This window comes from Camellia sinensis, chromosome 15 (assembly GCF_055761805.1).
Source record: "Camellia sinensis isolate YWXY chromosome 15, ASM5576180v1, whole genome shotgun sequence".
NCBI lineage: Eukaryota > Viridiplantae > Streptophyta > Magnoliopsida > Ericales > Theaceae > Camellia > Camellia sinensis.
Window position 1 is genome coordinate 22,123,110 of NC_138975.1, and position 20,246 is coordinate 22,143,355.

General features: G+C 33.8%; 1 protein-coding gene and 1 long non-coding RNA gene across 2 annotated transcripts; both read left to right on the top strand.

Moving 5' to 3' along the window:
* The first annotated feature begins 1,064 nt into the window (after window positions 1–1,064).
* On the top strand, window positions 1,065–2,158 carry LOC145813685 (uncharacterized). Its single transcript, XR_014356906.1, has 2 exons — window positions 1,065–1,229; window positions 1,706–2,158. It is a non-coding gene; the product is annotated as an uncharacterized LOC145813685 (long non-coding RNA).
* Window positions 2,159–9,725: 7,567 nt separating this feature from the next.
* LOC114302538 (uncharacterized) lies at window positions 9,726–12,786 on the top strand. The gene is made up of 4 exons (XM_082908075.1): window positions 9,726–9,848; window positions 10,654–11,751; window positions 11,969–12,387; window positions 12,471–12,786. The coding sequence occupies exons 1-4, from the start codon at window positions 9,726–9,728 to the stop codon at window positions 12,784–12,786; spliced, it is 1,956 nt and encodes a 651-aa protein (XP_082764201.1).
* The last annotated feature ends 7,460 nt before the right edge of the window (window positions 12,787–20,246 follow it).

The following is a 20,246-nucleotide window of genomic DNA, read 5'->3' on the forward strand; positions in this document are numbered from 1 at the left end:
ACCAAAATTTGAGGATGATGAGATTGGAAACCAAAATCTCAAGAAAATCTCACAGGTATATTTACTCTTTAACGATTATCACAATTTGATTAGATGTCTTGAGCATCAAGGCAAGCAATTTCCATAAAAATTTTAGGATAAATTATAAATACATCACTGAGATTTATTTAAACTACAAATTCTCTTCTATTATTTGAAAAATTATAAATATCCCTTGTTAGAATTTTATATTTAAAAATTAATTAAAAAATTTAAATTTATAACTGTTATCATATACAAAAATAATATTAGCTGAATTATTAATTAAAATAAATTTTTAATATCGTTAAAAATTATTAATTAACTTGATAATTTATTAATAAAAAGACCGTTTATTATGAAATTATAAACCGTAAAAGAAATAATATCATTTTTAAAATTATAAAAATAATTTATATTTTAAATAAATTTTAGAGATGTACTTGTAATTTATTCAAAACTTTAACATTATACTAGTGTTTATAAAATTTTAAAATAGAAGAAGAGGTGAGTGAGTGGGAGTGGGGTGGTCGATAGGCCCGAAGTTATAGCTGCAACGAAGGCCTGATTGCTTGGTCTGCACTTTCAACTCCTCAGTCCCTTCTCTTCTCTTGGGTTTCTCAGTCTCTTTTCTTAATCAGATTCAAATCGACACGTAGGGTAGAGAACAGTAGGCCTGAAATTTAGCTCAAAAGATTAACAGTTACTACCTACTCTCCACTTTTAACAATTTTTTTTTAAGAAATGATTTAAATAAATATATTTTTAAATTTTTTATAAAAAAAATATAAAATATAATAAAAAAATGATGTAATTTAAGTGCTTGTTTGGTATGTGCTAAAATAACACATATTATTTTAACATATTATTTTATTTAGGTCACAATCATCTTATTTAGATCATATTACCTCTCTACCATATCATTTCAAATTCAATCCATATTTTACGTTTTTTTATAAAAAATCAAAAAAATATATTAATTTAACACTTTCCAAATAATTCGTAAGTGCGGTAAAAACTAAAAATATATGCCATCGTAACACATCCGGAACAATGCCTTAAAACACCAACCCATCAAAGTACAGTACAATACAGTACTACTTCTCACTCTCTCTCTCTGATGGCAAGATTGCTCATAATAAGCCAGTCCATACGAATGGTAGCATAATTGATTCATTCATGACATCCCATCTTTCTCAATCAAAATCATGGTATGTCTTTCCCTTCGTTCTCATTATAATTAATTATTTTAATTGATTTTATTTTATTTTTTACAAAAAAAAAAAAATGTGTGAAAAAATAAACAAGCAAACTTTTCTTTTTATTTAATGACTTTTATTTTGTTTACTATTTTAACCAATTATCAAAATAAGCCTAAGAATAGGGTAGAGTTTTGTTTTGTCTTTCAAGAATCCAAAAAGATTGATGCATTTTGTAATTGTTTATTTAATTTTAATTTTTAATATTTTCAAAATTTTTTTTAAAAAAAAAAATTTAATTAGTCTTGTTGCAGCTTTTGCTCATTGATTATTTAGAAATAGGAGGCAAGGTGTTTTTGATTTCTGATTTTCATATATATTAAGCTATACCAAACAGATTCATATTTAGTGGTTGCAAAAGAGATTATTATAAATGTAAATGGGTTGTGATTATAAAATGTGATTGTTGTTTTTGGTTGTAATTGCAGAGTATAGTAACACCATTGATGTTTAGATCACTGGCGAGGCTAATGAGTGGAATGGTGGCTGATCCAACGGCCACTATCACCACCTTGTTGTACTGCAGCGATCTCCTCCCTCGCAATCTCAATTTGGACCGATTGGTTCGACCCGATTTGCTCCATCGAGAAAACTACTTGTTCCATTTTCTCATCACCATCTTGAGGTGCTTCTGGTAGAGCCCCATTACATGATCTTCATTCTCTTGCACTAACTCCAATTTTATTTTATGTTTTTTTATGTTTTGTTTGGTTTTGGGCAAGAGTGGTTAGGAAATTGACTATTTTAGTAAGTTATTATTTTAGTTTTTAGTTATTTTAATAAATTAAAATAGTTGCGTTTGAAAAGAGAATTAGATTTTTTTTGTAATTGAATATAATATTTGTGAGAGAAAAAATGAAATGATCATGAGTTTGATATGATATTTTATTTTAGTCTAAAAAGAAAAAAAAAAACTTTTTGTGAAACACCTCCATAATAAGAAATCACTATGGGCAAATGTAGCTGGTTACTTGAGAAGATCCCCATTACATGATCTTCATTCTCTTGCATTTAAACTCCTTATTATTTTTATTTTTTATAATGTTTTTTATTTTTGTTTGGTTTTGGGTAAGAAATCTCTATGGGCAAATGTAGCTGGTTATTTGAGAGAAAAGAGGAGGTCTGAACTCGAACACGTATAATGAGGCTTTGATTTCTAGTGATCTGTTTTGTCTTTTGGATGTACACGGTGGAGAAACGAGAGAACCAATGCAATTTTATATGAAAAATACTAGCTCATATATACTTGATGGTAATATACAAATAAAAAATTTATAATAATTTAGTTTAATGTAGGGCCGAGTATGGGGTTATTCAAGTCGTACAATTTATTTAACTCGAATCAATCCGCATATAAATGGTCGATTTCACATATACAATGCGAATGGATGCGGCTTATAATATGACATTATTGCGAGTTGCGGGTTGTACTCGCATTCGCAAAAATCTGTCCGCACTAAAATATATATCTATTTTTAAATGATGGAGTTTGCGAGTTTGTAAATATTTTTATTTTATTTAATGGGTTTGAATTAGATGAAATTTGACAACAATTTATTATTTTTTTATTATTATATTTTGGATGAATGTAAAAGTTAATGAATAATTACGTTTAAGTAGGTTTGAGATTTTGAATGATTTTACTTTAATTATATTGTTGGGTAGTGAATCATTTTGATAATTTAGTTTTGGGATTTTAAGAGATGTACTTGTGTTAGTTTATAATATATTTAAAAGTTTAGGATTTTGAATAATTTGTTTGTGTTAGAAATTGATTTTGTTGTATTTTTTATTTTATAAGCTTTAATTCATTAATTATTAATGTTGAGCATTTTAGAAAATTGTGAGAAAATGACTCAAAATAAATATTTACATAACGAAAAAAAAAAACCAAAAATAAATTTTTAAAGAAAAAAAGTTCAATTTGCAAATTGTTTGCACATTCGCGAATCTTATTCGTACAAACTGCAACCCGCACTACGGGCAGTTGTGGGTTCAATTTTTTCCAAACTTCACATATGCGGGAAGGTGCAAACTGCAAATCGAACTGTTCAAAATCGAACTGCGAGTACCCCTAATTTAATGTAGATTTTTTTTAATTTTAAAACAAAATAATTATGAAGATATATATATATATATATATATATATTTACAAAAATAGTATTGTTACATGGTTGATATGAAATTTGTTATGAGCAATGACACATCCATCTAATTTTGGTGCTCTAATTGAGCTCTAATTATGTGGTAGAAAATAAAATAAAATAAAATAAAATCAAGACTAAAATATCATATCATAATCGAGTCTACTCCCATTAGAACTCATTAGAGCTTCTAATCATTTTTCATTTGTCATATGAATTTATATGTGAATAGGACTTTCCATTACCATTCATGTTGGCTACCCTCCTCCAGTACCAGATTTCGAAGGGAAGGTATTGTCCTACCCTAGGAGATTCACTTCTAGTGTCATTTTAATGAATTTTTTTTTAATGTAAATGATGCATATATTATTCATAAAAAAATAAAATTATGTCAATCTAACAATTATAATTTTTTTAATTTATCATATTTGTCTTTAAAAAAATGAATGACAAGTGTATTTTTAAAAAAGAAATCATTCTTTTTTTTTTGGTCATAACGCGATAAAATAAAAACATTATGATTATTAAATCGACTTAAATTTTTTTTATAAATAATATATCTGAAATATTTTACAAAATGAACAGTGAATCGTAAAAATATGACTCCACAGGCCCAGGTAAGCCCAGACAATGACATTACCTGGAGGGAATCTCAGCCGTACACCATTAAGCTAAGTCTGGCTCACCCGATAGTACCTTGAGCCCAACTCAACCCAAGCCCAACAAGGATCCACTTGTATTTATCAATATACGTCTCATTGCTTTTGTATCTATAACAAAATTCATACAAAAGTGCGTAATGTAGAACATTATTTTTTTATTTATACTATTTAATAAAGCTTACTTAATAAAATGCATAATGACTTATTCAATCTTACTTAATAATTGTTGTACTGAGTTTAGTTTTCTATTAAATATAAAACTTGGGCCTGATTGTTAGTTTACTATTACTTGGGCCTAAACATTACTTGCCAAGATTAAAATTTTGTTTTGATGAAGCTTATTTTAAATTTGTCTAACACGATCTCAAAGTTTAGTAATATATTATCATATATAATAAACATAAACATATATATATATAAAATATGGAATTAAATCAATTTTATTGTTTGGTATAAATAACTAATTCGGACTAAAAGTTGGGTTTAAGCTAGTTCGGATTAGAAGTTGGGCTTGGACAATTCCTTTACACTTTAAATTAACGTTATGTTTGGTTGGAGGATTTGAGAATGGATTTAAAAAGGGAAAACGAAAATGTGTATGCAACTAGGTGAAATGTAAGTATATTTTATTTACATTTTACTTACCTTTTCCATTTCTTTTTCTAAATTCCTTCTTAAATCCCCAACCAAACACACAGCATGAGGGTAATTAGACTCTAAACTTGTTCAAGTTACCGTCATACAATTTTAAGTCTCAAACACCCAAACACTAAGATCCTTTCTTTTTTTGGGTACCATTTATGAATGCAAAAAAGGATTAGCTTTTAAGAGAGCAATGCATAGTTTACATTCCTGCGAGTACATGGAAACCATTCATAATTCAAAAACGTTAGTAGCTTGGCCTCAATTTTAGGGAAAAATAAATAAATAAAGTCTACATCAAAACAAGTCTTGGCTAGAGTACGGGAAGGAAATATCTGTCGCCTTCCGTACGCGTTGCTACTAAGCTTGTCTTGCTCCAAAAGAACTCCGACTCACTACGAACAAAATAGAGGTGAGCTACTCGGCGGGTGATTTGCTAGAAAACCCATCTGACGATCAAGTTAGCTTTCTTGGAGAAGAAGAGAGAAAGCAGAGCGCTAGAGATAGAATTGTAAGAATTTGCATACCTTTCCCCAGAGTCTGTGTGCCCATCTTATCTAGGCTAGCCATGCAGCCCTAGATTGTGCGCGCATTATACTGCCCTCTCCTTTCTTTACACATGTACGTGTCAATACTGCCAAACAATATTAGCCAAACTGCCAAATGGTATTGACGCATGCTTAGAGCGGATTTCTCTCATCTTGTCATTGGACCACGTGGAGCGCCTCAACCGAGTAATCACTTATGATGTCCCTAGAATGCTAGCTTAGATCAATCTCACACTGACCTAAGCCAGGTTGGCTCCTCAGCTGGCTCTGTTCTCAGTCAGTGCTGCAATGACATAGCACTCCTGGACCGGTCAATCTGTCGATCACCAGCTCAGTCATAAACCACGGCCCTTTTTTATTGCACTCGGTTACCACAAAGGTTCAGCTCGGCCCAATACCACATCTCGCGTTGGGTTAGCTCAGCTTAACACTATGCCCCGTGTTGGTTCAGTTCAACCCAAGACCGTAGCTTGGCATATTGTTCAACATAAATCCCTCTCTCATAGATAGGTAATCTCAGATATTTTTCCACTTGGGCGAGTGGTTTCCCACAAAATCCTTGTATTAATATTAAAATTTATATTGATGGTTTTCTACTTTGGTTTTTGCACCATCTTCCCCTCCCCCTTCAACTATATAGCACACTTCTACACTTATTTTTTGGCATCCAAATTATTTTTTACGGAAAATTTTTCTTTAATTTTTTTTTTCTTTACAGAAAATATGTTTTTATATTTTGTTGAATTAATGGTGGTGGTGTGGTGGAAATGGAGGAGGCGGTGGTGGTGGTAGTGAGGGAGTGGTGGTGGGACGATAGCAGTGTAATGGTAGACGTGATCGTGCAATTACAGTGATATTAGAAAACTTTAATCTAAATATTATTTTTTATTTTAAAAAAAAATTAAACAAATATACTTATTTTTCGTTGATATAGACAAGATTTTTCTTAAATAAAAAAGAACTTGGCAATTGAATGCGATGGTGGATAAAAACATCATGGGTAAATTACACTGACATCCCCTAAGGTTTATATTTATTACAGTTTCTCTCTCACCTTTTGAAAATTACATCTTCCCTCTTGAGGTTTAAAGTTTCATTACAGATTCTCCCATCAGCAATTTAATTTTTTTAAATACCAATTTTGCCCTCATTGGGTAAATTACATTGACACCCCTCATATTTTAGAAATTACAATCCTCTCCCTAAGGTTTAAAATAGCATTACTAATTGCGCCCTCGGTTAGTATTAGTTGGAAAAAAAAAATCATTGAAAAAAAAATTAATTGGAAAAAAATTATTTGAAAAAAAAATAAATTGAAAAAAAAAATTATTAGTAAAATTTTTAAATTTCTCTTTAAAAATCAACATAAACTCATTTTTTGAATTTATGTTTTTTCCTCAAATTTACAAACTGAGACAACCATTTATAAACCAAAAAAATTATCAAACAAGTTTTTATGACAGTTTTTAAAATTTTTGTAAATATGAATTGAAAATTTAAAACGAAATGGTTACCAAACAGGCTTCAGATGGTAACAATATCGTAAAATTAACAAATAATTAAATAAGTTACCAACGTAAGAAATGACTTATCAAAAGATTCTTAGGCTATGTACGATTTGATTTTTAGAAAAAAAATTTAAAAATTTAAAATTAATCTGGTTAAGAAATAAAAAATAAAAAATAATTATCATTTTTATATAATTTTTATCTTTTGAGTGGTTAGAAATAATTTTTTACAAATTAAATTGAAACAGCCATGCGTATGTATATAACCTGCCAAAAAGTTAAAATGATAATTATTTTTTACCCTTAAGTAATAATTATTTTTTATTTTTTATTTCTTAACCAAATTAATTTTTAATTTTTTTTAAAAAATTCTAAAAATCAAACCATACATAGTCTAAGAATTTTTTGATAAATCATTTCTTACGTTGGTACTTTATTTAATTATTTGTTAATTTTACGACATTTTTACCATCTGAGACCTATTTGATATCCATTTCGTTTTCAGTTTTCAATTTATATTTACAAAAATTAAAAAAACTGTCATAAAAACTTATTTGATAATTTTTTTAGTTTATAAATGGTTGTCTCAGTTTGTAAATTTGAGAAAAAAAACGTAAATTCAAAAAATGAGTTTACGTTAGTTTTTAAACAAAAATTTAAAAAATTTACCAACAAAAAATTTTTTTTTGATTAAATTTTTTTTCAAATAATTTTTTTTCCAACTAATACTAACCGAGGGGGCAATTGGTAATGCTACTTTAAACCTTAGGGAGGGGATTGTAATTTCTAATATGTGAGGGGTGTCAATGTAATTTACCCAATGAGGGCAAAATTGGTATTTAAAAAAATTAAATTGCTAAGGGGGAAATATGTAATGAAACTTTAAACCTCATGGGGAGATTGAATTTTCAAAAGGTGAGGGGGGAATTGTAATAAACATAAATTTCAGTGGGTGTCAGTGAAATTTACCCAAACATCATTGAGATTGTTTGTTGTAACTTTTAAGAAGTGATTATATATATTTTTTTAATTTAGGAGTATGAATTAGATTATTTAGGATAACTTCTGCTTATATCTTATTAAAGTAGAAATAACTTAAGAATAATGCTATGTGCACCAATTAGTATACTAACTAATGTATCAATTGATGATGTGGTATAATTTAAGAGATTTTTGGTATTTGTAATTTGTATAATGAGTTGGGTCAGTAATAATGTCATAACTAGTGTCGGTACAGTAGTTAGTACACTAATTGGTACATGTAGCACCATCGATTACGTAAAGAATAATGTTTGAGGGCCCGAAATTAGGGGCTCGAATTTGGCTCAAAACCCAAAATGACGTCGTTTTGGGTTTTGATATATTTTTTTTCTTCTTCCTTTTCTTTTCTTCCTTTTCTTTCTTCTTCTTCGTTGAGTTGAACAGAGGCGAGAGAGAGAACACAGAGACGAGAGCGAGAACGCAGGTCGTCATCGTCGCAGCTCGTCGGCGTCCTAGCTCGTCGGCCGATCTCGCAGCTCGTCCCTCGTCGCTCGTCGGCATAGCAGCCCCGCCTCCACCCGCCTCCGCCTCTGCCTCCATCTCCGCCTGATTTGTTGGCCCCTCCAGTCGAGTTCTTCTTCTCCTTCTTCTCCTCCTCCTCCTCCTCCTTCTTCTTCCCCCTAATTTCGAGCCAAATTCGAGCTCTATACCATTACTGTAACGTAAATAAGCTGATTATTTAAAAGTTGATAAATGAGTGCTTTTAGTTTATATTTTCTGATTATCAACTTTCATCTTAAAAAAAGTTCAACCAAACAAGCCAATTGTGGAATGACTTCAAATTTAATAGTTTGATAAAAAATAATAATAATAATAACAAAAAGAAAACTGACTTAATGAACAAAATTCAAGTCTAAACAATGATTTTTGAGCAAGGATCCTCTAGAGTTTTTTTTTTCCTAAAGTTTCCTAGAGTGATGCATTGTGTGGCTGAGATTTAATGACAAGTCACATCAATTTTTCAGCATTAAATCTCAACCAAACAATACACCACTTTAGGAAACTTTAGAAAAAAAACACTCTAGAGGATCTTTGGTGATGATTTTTAACCGTTTTTTGACCAAATTCCATACCATTTATGGCTAAGCAAGTTTTGTAAATAATAACTATCCTCCCATAAGTTTTATTTTTAAATAAAAAATTTACATTAAAACATATTATTTTGTATAAAAATTTAGTATTAATTATTCATGTATATATCATTACTCATTTACTAATGTCAGCAACATTATTTTAGAGTTTCATTTGCTAGCTCTATATAATTATGATTATCGGGTAGCAACATTAATTTTGTTTTTTTATAAATAATTTGTACGTGAAATTTAATTAAATAACAAATTTAAATAATTAAAATAAATTTTATAATTAAGATAAACTATCAATAGGTCTTAATAGTTGAATTTAATTCTCATCAAGTCCTATTGAAAATAAGTGCTAGTTAAATCGTCGCTAAAAATAAATTTTTGTCACAATTTTTTACACATGTTGCTAAAAATTAACAATTAGTGAATTTTTTTTGTCATCATTTTTATAAATTGTCATTAAAACTTATAATTAGTGACGTTTTTCTGTAACAAATTTTTCAAACTGCCGTTGCAAGTTGAAAATTAGTGACGTCTTTTTGTAACGATTTTTTTTAAATTGTCATTAAAATTTATAATTAATTATATTTTTGTGATAAATTTCTGGGAAAATTATTTATAAGTCCTATTAGGGAGACTTATACTATGTTAAGTCCTAAGAAATTTCTTATTAAGTGTGAAGTCCTATTTAAATTACAAAGTATTCCATTAAGTCCCATCTATTGTGTTTTAATTGAATTAGTTCACTATTATACCCTTCATACAGCTTGCAATGTGTTAACCGTTTTCTTTCCATATTGTTTGGTGCCGTGATATTCGCCATGATCGCGGACTGTGTTAGGTTTTCAATTGGTGAGTGTTGCTCTGGTTTGGTTGTTTCATCTTGCCGCTTTCGAGTCAGATTGTTTGAGGGAAGGAGATCAAGTTGTCTGCTTATTCAATTGGTGAGTGTTGATCTGGTTTTTTCCCGAATGTTTTGTTTTCAATGTCCTCATATATCGTAAGAATTTCGCAATCTGTCATAGCAATCCATTGGTAGACTTTGTTATGGTAATCTTGTATCAACTTCCGTGGTAATGATATTGTGTTATAATGTTCACATACATGTCACATTTCGTTTCGTAATAGTATTTTACGATAGCTTATTAGATTAGAAATTGGGAATGTGAGAATGTTGCTGCGTTCTGTGAAATGGTGCAGCTTTACATTGGCGCAATTCTGTAGATTCGAAGGCTGTTATATGGTCATGGTCTGTGTTACATTCGTTTGTATTTAGTTTGTGTTTTGCAGTTGTGGTGCTTTTTCAAAACATATGTGTCACGTTACGAATCGCAAAATTATTGGGCTTCATTTTTTTGTTTATCAATGTCACATTTGCTTGTCTGTGGATACTATTGGAATGTATGTGAATGTAGGTAACATACACATGGAGAAGTACTTGGTTTTTGTATTGTGTTGTCTGATTCTTGTATTTTTTTGTAGAAATATGTGTCACATTTCGTTTCGCAAAGTCTTTGGTTTCTATTTTTTACAACTGAATGTGAAAATTGTATCGGTTGATGGAATTTATTGGAATGTATATTAATGTTAATCTAACTTCTCTTTGTATGTTATTTAATTGGGGTTGTCATTGTGCAGATATAAAATTGAATGTGATTGGATGTGGGTTGGGCGATGTTGTGATTGTTTTGTGATTGTTTTTTGTAGGATGTATGCCACGGTTAATGTTTCATTCATTTTGTTGTGCAGGATATGGACATCATGCTTTTTTGCACCTTCGGTTCATCAACGGTTGCTGTCAGGGGTGTTAATGGATTGACATTAAAACGTTTGATACAAAATTTATGTGATAGGTGGGTGGATGTGACACCATCATCGATTTCAATATCTTACAAATTACCGTGTCACGAGAATCAAGTGATGTTGTGTAATGATGTAGACATGGAAAACATGTTTTCCATTGCAAGGTCCATTGGCGTTACCCATATTAACGTTGTGATTGACTTGCAAAATGAGGTGGATGATTTGAATCGAGGTACTCAATTTAGTGGGACTATGTCTGCAAATCATCTGGATCCTGATAGTGAACCATTTACAGGTTCCCAATGTAGTGTAGATTTGTTGGCCAATTATTGTCACCATAGTGAGAAAATGTTGATGACAGTTGATTGGTCACATGGCATTAGTCATGTCGGCCAATGTTTCGAAAGGGGTGTTGCTGCTTTCCATTTGGTTTTGTCCAAATATGCTATTGAGTGTGGGTTTGACTTCAAATTTGTTAAAAATGACTCAGTTTGGGTTACGGCAGTGTGCACATTACGAGAGCAAAAAGGGTGTTCATGGTTGGTACATGGAAGGGTTCAAACATGCAATGGTTATTTTTACTTGAAGAGGTTGAACAACTTGCATAGTTGTGGTGTTGTTGTTTGCACTGGGAAGAATAACAGGCTTAACTCTGAATTGGTTTGCAATGTTATCGGTGATCGGTTACGTGATAAGCCGCTTACACGTCCTACTGACGTCGTGTTTGAGCTAAAAAATGAGTACGGCCTTAATGTTAGTTACCATGTAGCATGGTTAGGTGTGGAGAAGGCAAGAGGCGAGGTGTATGGTGACTACCATGCTTCATTTGATCAACTTAGGTGGTACGCGGATGCGGTTATGCATTACAACCCTGGGAGTTATGTCAACTTGGATTTTGAGCAGTCTAAGCGGTTCTTCATTTCATTCAAAGCTTGCATTGACGGATTCAACCATATCTGCCCATTATTGTTTCTTGATGGCACTTTTTTAAAAGGGAGATTTAAAGGCAATTTGCTTGCAGCGACGGGAAGGATGGCAACAAAGGTATGTCTCTTACGATGATTACTTTATACTTCCATATAGTAATGCATTACATTGTGGCTAATCTTTTTTTTTTAAGTCCACTACAGTAGTGGGTGATTCCCAATTGCAAGTTTGTTTCCAATTGAATGTTATTTTACTAACATTGTGTGTGGTGCGATTCGAATTGTGAACAATTATTAATGTGGACGTAAACTTTGTTAAAAATATTTCATCTAAGGTAAACCTGTTGAATCTGGCAGGTTTATTCCCATTAGCTTTTGCTATTGCTGACTCTGATACAACTGCAAATTGGACTTGGTTTTTACAGCAACTGACAAAGGTTGTTAGTAGTGCTCGCACATTAACTTTCATATCGGACCATAATATTGGGCTGCTTGAATCCTTGCTTGCTGTATTCCCATCTGCACACCATGCGTACTGCTTACAACATCTCCAAGCAAATTTAAGGGACAAATTACGATGGGTTGACAACCGTGTACGTTTTGGTTTAATGGCGAAGTTGCGTAAATGTGCGTATGCTCCAACCGAGGCTTCGTTTCAGCAGCATTGGAAGAAGCTAAAAGGAACAGGACGATCTGGAATAAATAATTTCTTGGAAGATATGCCACCGAAGCATTGGGCCAATGCATTTTTCAGGTTCATACGAGACTTACATGTGCTAACATTGCAAGTACCCAATATGTGATAGTATTTTCATTATGTTTTCATAATGTGAACAGGGGCAGACGGTATAGGGAGATGACCTCGAACGTTGCAGAATCGTTTAATAAATGGATACTTGATGCCCGTAATTATCCAATCACAAGGTTGGTTGATACAATCAGAAATCAAATAATGACTATGAGGGCTGAGCATAAAGTTTTGGCTACTAATTGGAATGGTTTACTTTGTCTGAAAATGGAAAGCCGTGTTAGGGAGGCGTACTCCACTGGTTGCACATGGATTGTTAGCCAGTCAAATGAAGACATATATGAGGTCTATTCATTTCCGACGGTGTTGGTAGACGTTGGCAAGCGTTCATGTTCTTGCTTCTAGTGGCAATTGAACGGATTCCCATGTGCACATGCGGTGGTTGCAATACAAAGTAGTGGAAGGGATTTCAGTACATTTGTTGAACACTTTTTCACTGTGGATCAGTATAAAGTCGCTTATTCTGGATACATTCAGCCAATACTAACAGTTGACAAACCCCCCTTTCGGAAGACGACTTCATCATATATCCACCGGCAGTTAAACGTCCTCCAGGGCGACCCAAGAAGAATTGAATACCATCTCGGGGAGAGAAACTAAGTCAGATTAGGTGCGGTCGATGTGGACACATGGGCAGCCACAACCGAAAGACATGTAAAGAACCAATTTAGTAATAGGCATTTAGCATTCACTTTTGTAATCTGTTTTGAATAGCAGCATCGTATTCTTGTAGTAGCATGTATTGAAGCCAATTGGTGACAGATTTTAATAAGTGAAGACACTGTTTACAATTGATCATTCAGTTATTTTTTCTTTCACACTGTCTCATTCATATGTTGCTGTTACATGTTTACTTATTTGGTCATGCAAACGTATGTTTCAGACCTACAGAATACGTTAGACAAAATGTGTTGCACACTGGCCTTGCATGTGAGAAGACATTTATTTTGTAACATAGGTGGTGTTGTTATTGTCTCCATCTGACAGGTTGTCATGCAACCGGTTAGTCAATGTTAAATTACAGCAAATTCTTGACATTTGAAATTGTCAAAGCCAATCAAGATTCCTTATCACATTGAATTTGGCAATATCATTTACACAAACACATTCACATTCCTCTTTTTCCCACTCAGTAAGAAAAGTGCACGAAACTGTTACACATTCGGCACCACAATCTTGCTATTAAGTGTAGACAACAAAACCTGTTCTAACAAACACAATCACATCGTATTTCATATTCACTATGATATAAACATAATAATTCACATTCAGACAACCACATTCACATCTGTATTTCACATTCGCAAAAATAGTGCACAACACAATCATACATTCGCATTTCCATTTTGGGCGTAATAGGTATATAACCAAACCTGTTATGTCATTCACAATTACATCCAATTTCACATTCACCATGACATAAACGTAACCATTCACATTCACATAACCACATTCACATTTGTATTTCACATTTCCAAAAAAGTTCAAAACATTGTGACACAGTCACATTTGCTTTTTGGGTGTTACAGTTACACAACCAAACCTGTTCTGTTATTCACATTCGCATTCGCTGTCACAATCACCAACACATTTACATACAACTTCACCCTCAGTCAACCACTTTCATATTTGCAATTTCACAGTCCCTAATACAAGTACCAAACACTGACATACATTCACGAACACAATCTGTGTATTAGAAATGAACAACCCTCATTGTTTTGTGGCATTAACATTCACATTCAACTCACATTATGAGTCGCATTACCAATTACATTCACATTTAGACAACCACATTCACACTTATGTATGCAACATTCCTGGTGCCCTTAAATTCCTATTCACATTACTGAATGACACATAAAGCCATATTAAGAAAATAAATTGCATTCCCAAAAATGTCAATTATCCATTGTTACCTATTTCCAAAACAAAATACACTAATTAGTAATCCATATTCACCATGCTACGAAAAACATCATAAACTTCCAATTATTCCTGTGCCAGCAAGCTTTTAATACCATTCCAAAGCAAAAACAGTGTGACTATATACCCAAAATATCAAATCTGCACCTATATACCACCGTCAGAAGACAGTCAATTGGCAGCCACAAATGACCTTCTCCTGTCATTCACAAATGACTTCACCATACCGGCTCGTATTGTTCTGTAGCTCTCCCCGCCCATTGACTTGTCAATATCTACGTGACGCACAAGTTGCTTCATAATGAAGCATACTATAATTCCACAATCATTCCTATCACGAAAATTTAAGTCATTAGTAACAATGTCAAAAGAGACCACGTGCAATGTACGAAAACATGAATGGCATACGTTGGAAAGAAACGTAACAAACTTACGATTCTGGTTTTTGTTGCGGACAATAATCAACCACTAGAAGCTCCTTCACCAAATCTTGTGTTTCAACTGTGCCCACCTTCAGTCTGCGATTTATGTAATCCTCAAAGTAGGATTTCTACATTATTGTCAAATTTATATTACAATAATTAGTATTGTTGTCCAAAATAAAATACAAATATCACTGCAAGAAAGTAATTGATGTTTACTAACCAGCAACGACGCTTCCCAGTAATGTTTGTCTTTCCTCCCACGTCTTGGTTTCATAGAGTTGTAATGCAACCAAAACCCCTTCCCAATGTCATAAACCATTAGTGTCCAATGGTTATCTAAGTGGATTGGGAATTGAATATATCTGGCCTTCAGGGCATGCGAGGCACGCAATGCGAAGTTCCTGTCACGTACATCTTCGGCTATATCTCTTATCGTAGGCTGCAGACATTCATTTTGGAAATATAAAATGACAAACTAAAAATGGCAATATTCATTTCTTCAGTTGCATGTCTTACCAAACATAATGTGCTGAAAATGTATGATTTTCGGCATCCTTGGATTTAGGCGACTTCATCTGCTGCTCGTACATCAGCATTTCTGCGTAGGCATCAATGACCTACGTGAAAAAGAAAACAATTTTTATTTTTCCTTGCATGTTTCCTTGCCTTGTATACATGTACGTAAATTGCATTCTATGTGAAGAAGCTTCAGAAGTTTGACGAGTAATTACAAATACCATACTTACATTGCCTCGTAATGTCCCCTTAACGATCGCCCGTATGTCATTGAAAGACACAGAGTTGGACACATGCGGTCCAGTCCAGACTTGTACACTGCAATACATTTTTTGAACAATAAATTCATGTACAAATGCATAATGGTAAGAGCAAGTTGCATAACCTACCTGTCACTCCCTTTCTCATATGCTTCTTTAAGCTTCTCTTTCTCTTGTGTTGATAACAACTTCCAGATTAGTAGACGATTAGTCAAGTTAAACCGAGAAAATGTCCTATCTGGGTCTGCAATGTTGTCAACCTCAATGATGTCATCTTCCATTTCTTGTTTACTGTCACACTCACCCTCATTGACCACACCACTATCAGATGGTTTCTTTTGCCTCCGCAAACCCAGTGGATATTCATACTCTGGCAGTTTATGCTCCTTCCTATTTTTCTTTTTAATGTTTCTCACAAGCGAGTTTTGCAACGCAGTTGTTCCAGTGTTTTGATTAATACCAGCCATTAAATCCACATCACATGCCATTTGCCCAATGTTGTTGATCGGGGTCACATGAGTATCCACCCCTTGAAACTCTGTCCTCTCATTCACATCAGATGGAAACGATGTTGACAATGGCATAATGGCAAGTACGTTTGCGTCACAGTGGTACATTTCCTTATTACTTTGCTTCATCTCCTGTACACCAGCAGCTGCTTGGGTGTATTCATGGACTACGTACTCCTCCAACTGTTCCACGAGCTTCGCATTTTTGTCATTAAGTTCATTCACTAGCTGTTGCATCCTTTCAATGTCACATTCCTTCTGCTTATTGTTCATTGTGATTTCTTGTTCTAACTTGGCACATTTTTCTTCATACGTTGTCCTCATTGTTGCCAGTTCTGTCTGTAATGCAAATATGACATCAGATTTACGTGCTACTTCTATCTTAAGCACACCAATATCAAGCAGTGCTCTCTGGTATTCTTCAGACATAGATGCACCCCGAGCACACTGATCATTACTCTCAGCACCAATCCCACTGCACTTTGAACATTCGGCCTTTGCTCCAATTTGTTTAACGTCTTTGGTCTTCATGAAGCGCCGTTTAGAATGACTAATGTGCAGATCTCCTACCACAACCTGCAAACAATTTAAAAATAAAAATTCAAAAATAGTAAATTGGCACATCTAATATTTACTCTAACGGTACAGAAAATCGTACTTCCACATCATTTGGCTGCTCAATGTCCACTGCTCTTATCTTTGTGACCAACTTGCTGATATTCCATTTGATAAACCTCGGAAATCCATCTCCACGATCTTCTTGTATCAAGTTGGTGTGCTCACATATCCAAAACTGTGGGACCATGGGTTAAAAATATTAGCTGTGAAAGTTTTTCAAACAAATACAAAATTATATTGTGGGAAAAAAAAAAAACAAAGAGCACTTACAAGTAGGACAGTAACACATCCAGTAACTTTCTCAGGCTTAGAGTAAAATCCCTTAATTGACTCCATCAAAGTTGTGCAGATTGCTCCAGCCCAATCATATGCCTTCATGTTGTCTAGATCCTCTACAACCCGGACGAACCCCTATCCCACGGTCTCTCCTGAAGTAGCAAAGAATAACTTCCCACACAAGTACAAACTCAGTAACTTTGCTACATCTTGGTGATCCAGAGTAGTGTCCCCAAGTAATGCATCCATCAACAGTTCCTTAATGGTTTTCAAGTTTATGCGTGCTATTTTGGGACACCTTTGTTGGATGAAGTCAGTTGGGAGTCTTGGCCCATGTGACAGATCTAAACTCTTCTTACCACCTTGAATTCCAAATATTAGTTACATATCGATGCTGGTAAGCTCAATGTGTTTACCACTAATCATGAAAGCCGACTTATCTGGAACAAATGTTTGAATGATCCTCATTACAATGTCATCACATTTTTGGAATTCATGTTGGTTTAGATCGGTTTTTCGCATCGCATCCAATAACAACTAGAAAGGCATTTTCTGAAGATGTTGCAAATGCTCATCATTCAGTTTTGACACTGCCACCAACTTCACAATTCCAGCAATGTTGGAACGGTAGTAACATGTTGGTTGTTTGTTTAGTCGTTGTTGAGGCTCATATTTCAGCTTCTTTCCCTTTCAAGCATTACTTTGCCCTAATGCGTTCAGATTCTATGACGGAGTTTGAGACCGCCGTCTTTTACCAGTTCTAGTCCCTTCACTGCTGGTCACTTTCGCCTTGGAGCCTGACTGTGGTGTATGTTTAATTGAGCCTCCTAAAAAAAATGCCACCAAAAATTCACATTTCATATACAAGCAAGATCCTACTGATAACATATGTACTTTAATAGCAATACGTAACATTGCATGTCAGTATGTTCGTGATGTGACTAGTGTCACTGAGAAGTACTTGACGTAACTGTGACAAATTACGCGCACACATTCACGGTCATGAATATGACAAATTACACGCACACATTCACGGCCATGGTTTCAAATGTGAATGAGAAGTTCGTCATGTAACTGTGACAAATTACGCTCACACATTCACGGCCATGGTTTCAAATGTGAATGAGAAATTACGCTCACACATTCACTGTTTCAAATGTGAATGAGAAGTACTTGACATATACATTCACGTCCATGACTGTGACAACTTACGCGCACACATTCACGGCCATTGTTTCAAATGCAACTGAGAAGTACTTGACATACGCATTCACGGCCATGACTGTGACAACTTACGTGCACACATTCACGGCCACTGTTTCAAATGTGACTGAGAAGTACTTGGCGTAACTGTGACAAATTACACACACACATTCATGGCCATGACTGTGACAACTTATGCGCACACATTCACGGCATGTTTTTCAAATGTGACTGAGAAGTATTTGACATAACTGTGACAAATTACGCACCATGGTTTCAAATGTGACTGAGAAGTGCTTGACGTAACTGTGACAAAGGTGTGCGTGTAATTTGTCAAATTTGTAATTTATCACATTTGTATATCTGAGTGACAATAACCAAACGACATCGTACCACAACGTGGCACTGTACACACAGTCCAACTTATATGTGCTTCCACTCACATCCGACACTAATTTCATATTGGGCCACAATTATATTCATTAACTGTACAACACACAACGACAAACCCCCAAAACAGTCTACCAAACCCAATACTATGCTCGGATCAAGAAAAAAAACAAATAAAATCAAATAATGATTGTGACTGTGGCCCCCAAAATAGTCTACCAAACCCCATTCAACAACGAATCAAGCATAAATCACCCACATTGGTCAACCCGCAGAACGTCCATCGTACAACCCCAACATACCTATTATTTCCAATTCAGAAACTGTAAAATCAATTATTCATCACAATTCTCACAAAACATACAAATAACAAAGCAGATTACGACTGAAGGTCACATAAACCTTGGTTTTGGGTTGTTAATAAAAATCAAATAAATTAACATTGCGAAACAGGGGCAAATGCACACTTACGTTTCGGAGTCATGATTCCTGCTTCTCACTGTACACGGTAACCGTTGTCACCTTCCCGTCGATCGTCTCCGTCGAATCGCGCTCCTTCTCCTGTTCGTGGTGAGTTTTCGAAATGTATACAACTGAATCAACCTATTTTGGGGGTTTTGAAATGTTTTTTGGGGGTTTCGAAATGATTTCTGAATTTCAAAATTAATGTATATAGATATGAAATTAACATCTACTATTAAGGGTAAATGTGTCAAGTAAATTTCCATAGGACTTATGAGGATATAAGTTTTTGCTTAGGACTTAACCTATCATAAGTGTATGAAAAATGACTTATAAATAAGTCTCCCTAAATTTTTTAAATTGTTACTAAAAATTAATAATTAATGACACTTTTATAGAATCTATTAAATAATAAATTCATGGGCAAATTACCTACACCTTCCTTAAGGTTTAACAAAATTATAGATTCTTCCCTGAGATTTCAAAAATTACATCTCTCTCCATCACAATTAACGCTATTAACCGATATCATAAATTGACTAAAATACTTTTTTGACAAATAAGGGCAAATTATCTACACCCCCTTGAGGTTTAGATAAATTACATATTGCCTCCTGAGATTTAGCTAAATTACAGATTCCTTCATGAGTGATTAAGGCCGAAATGTACATCATCGAGGCCGTTAATTAGAATCTCTTAACTTCACTTGCTGGTCAAACTGTATATTTTATGTGTGTTGAGTGTCAATCAGGTTGTACATCATCGGAGCATAAAATGAGCAAAAAGACAGAATTTGGGCAGAGTTGACTTTCTCGCACGTGCGTTGACTTTCCCGCACGTGCGTTGACTTTTTCTGGAAAAGTCAAACCGACATTTTAAACCTATTTGGACGAGATTGGAAGTATAAAAGGGCAAGTAAAAGGCTGGATTAGGGTTCGAAAGTTGTTTTGACCTAAAGGGAGAGGCTAGGGTTTGGAAAGGAAAAGAAACAAGAAGCTTCAAAGATGTCTCCCATGGTGGTTCCTTCTCCATCTACCTGCTCCCACTCCTCCATGAGTGGCTAGTCTCCTTTTCTAGGGTTTTGAAGAAACCCTAGCCATGTAATAGGTTTTTCTTTTTTGATTTTATATTATGTAAAGGTTTGAACCATTGTATGGTGTTTTAGAAATTCTTTACATATAATTTTCATTATCTTTTCAAATATTTGACTTTCTGTGATT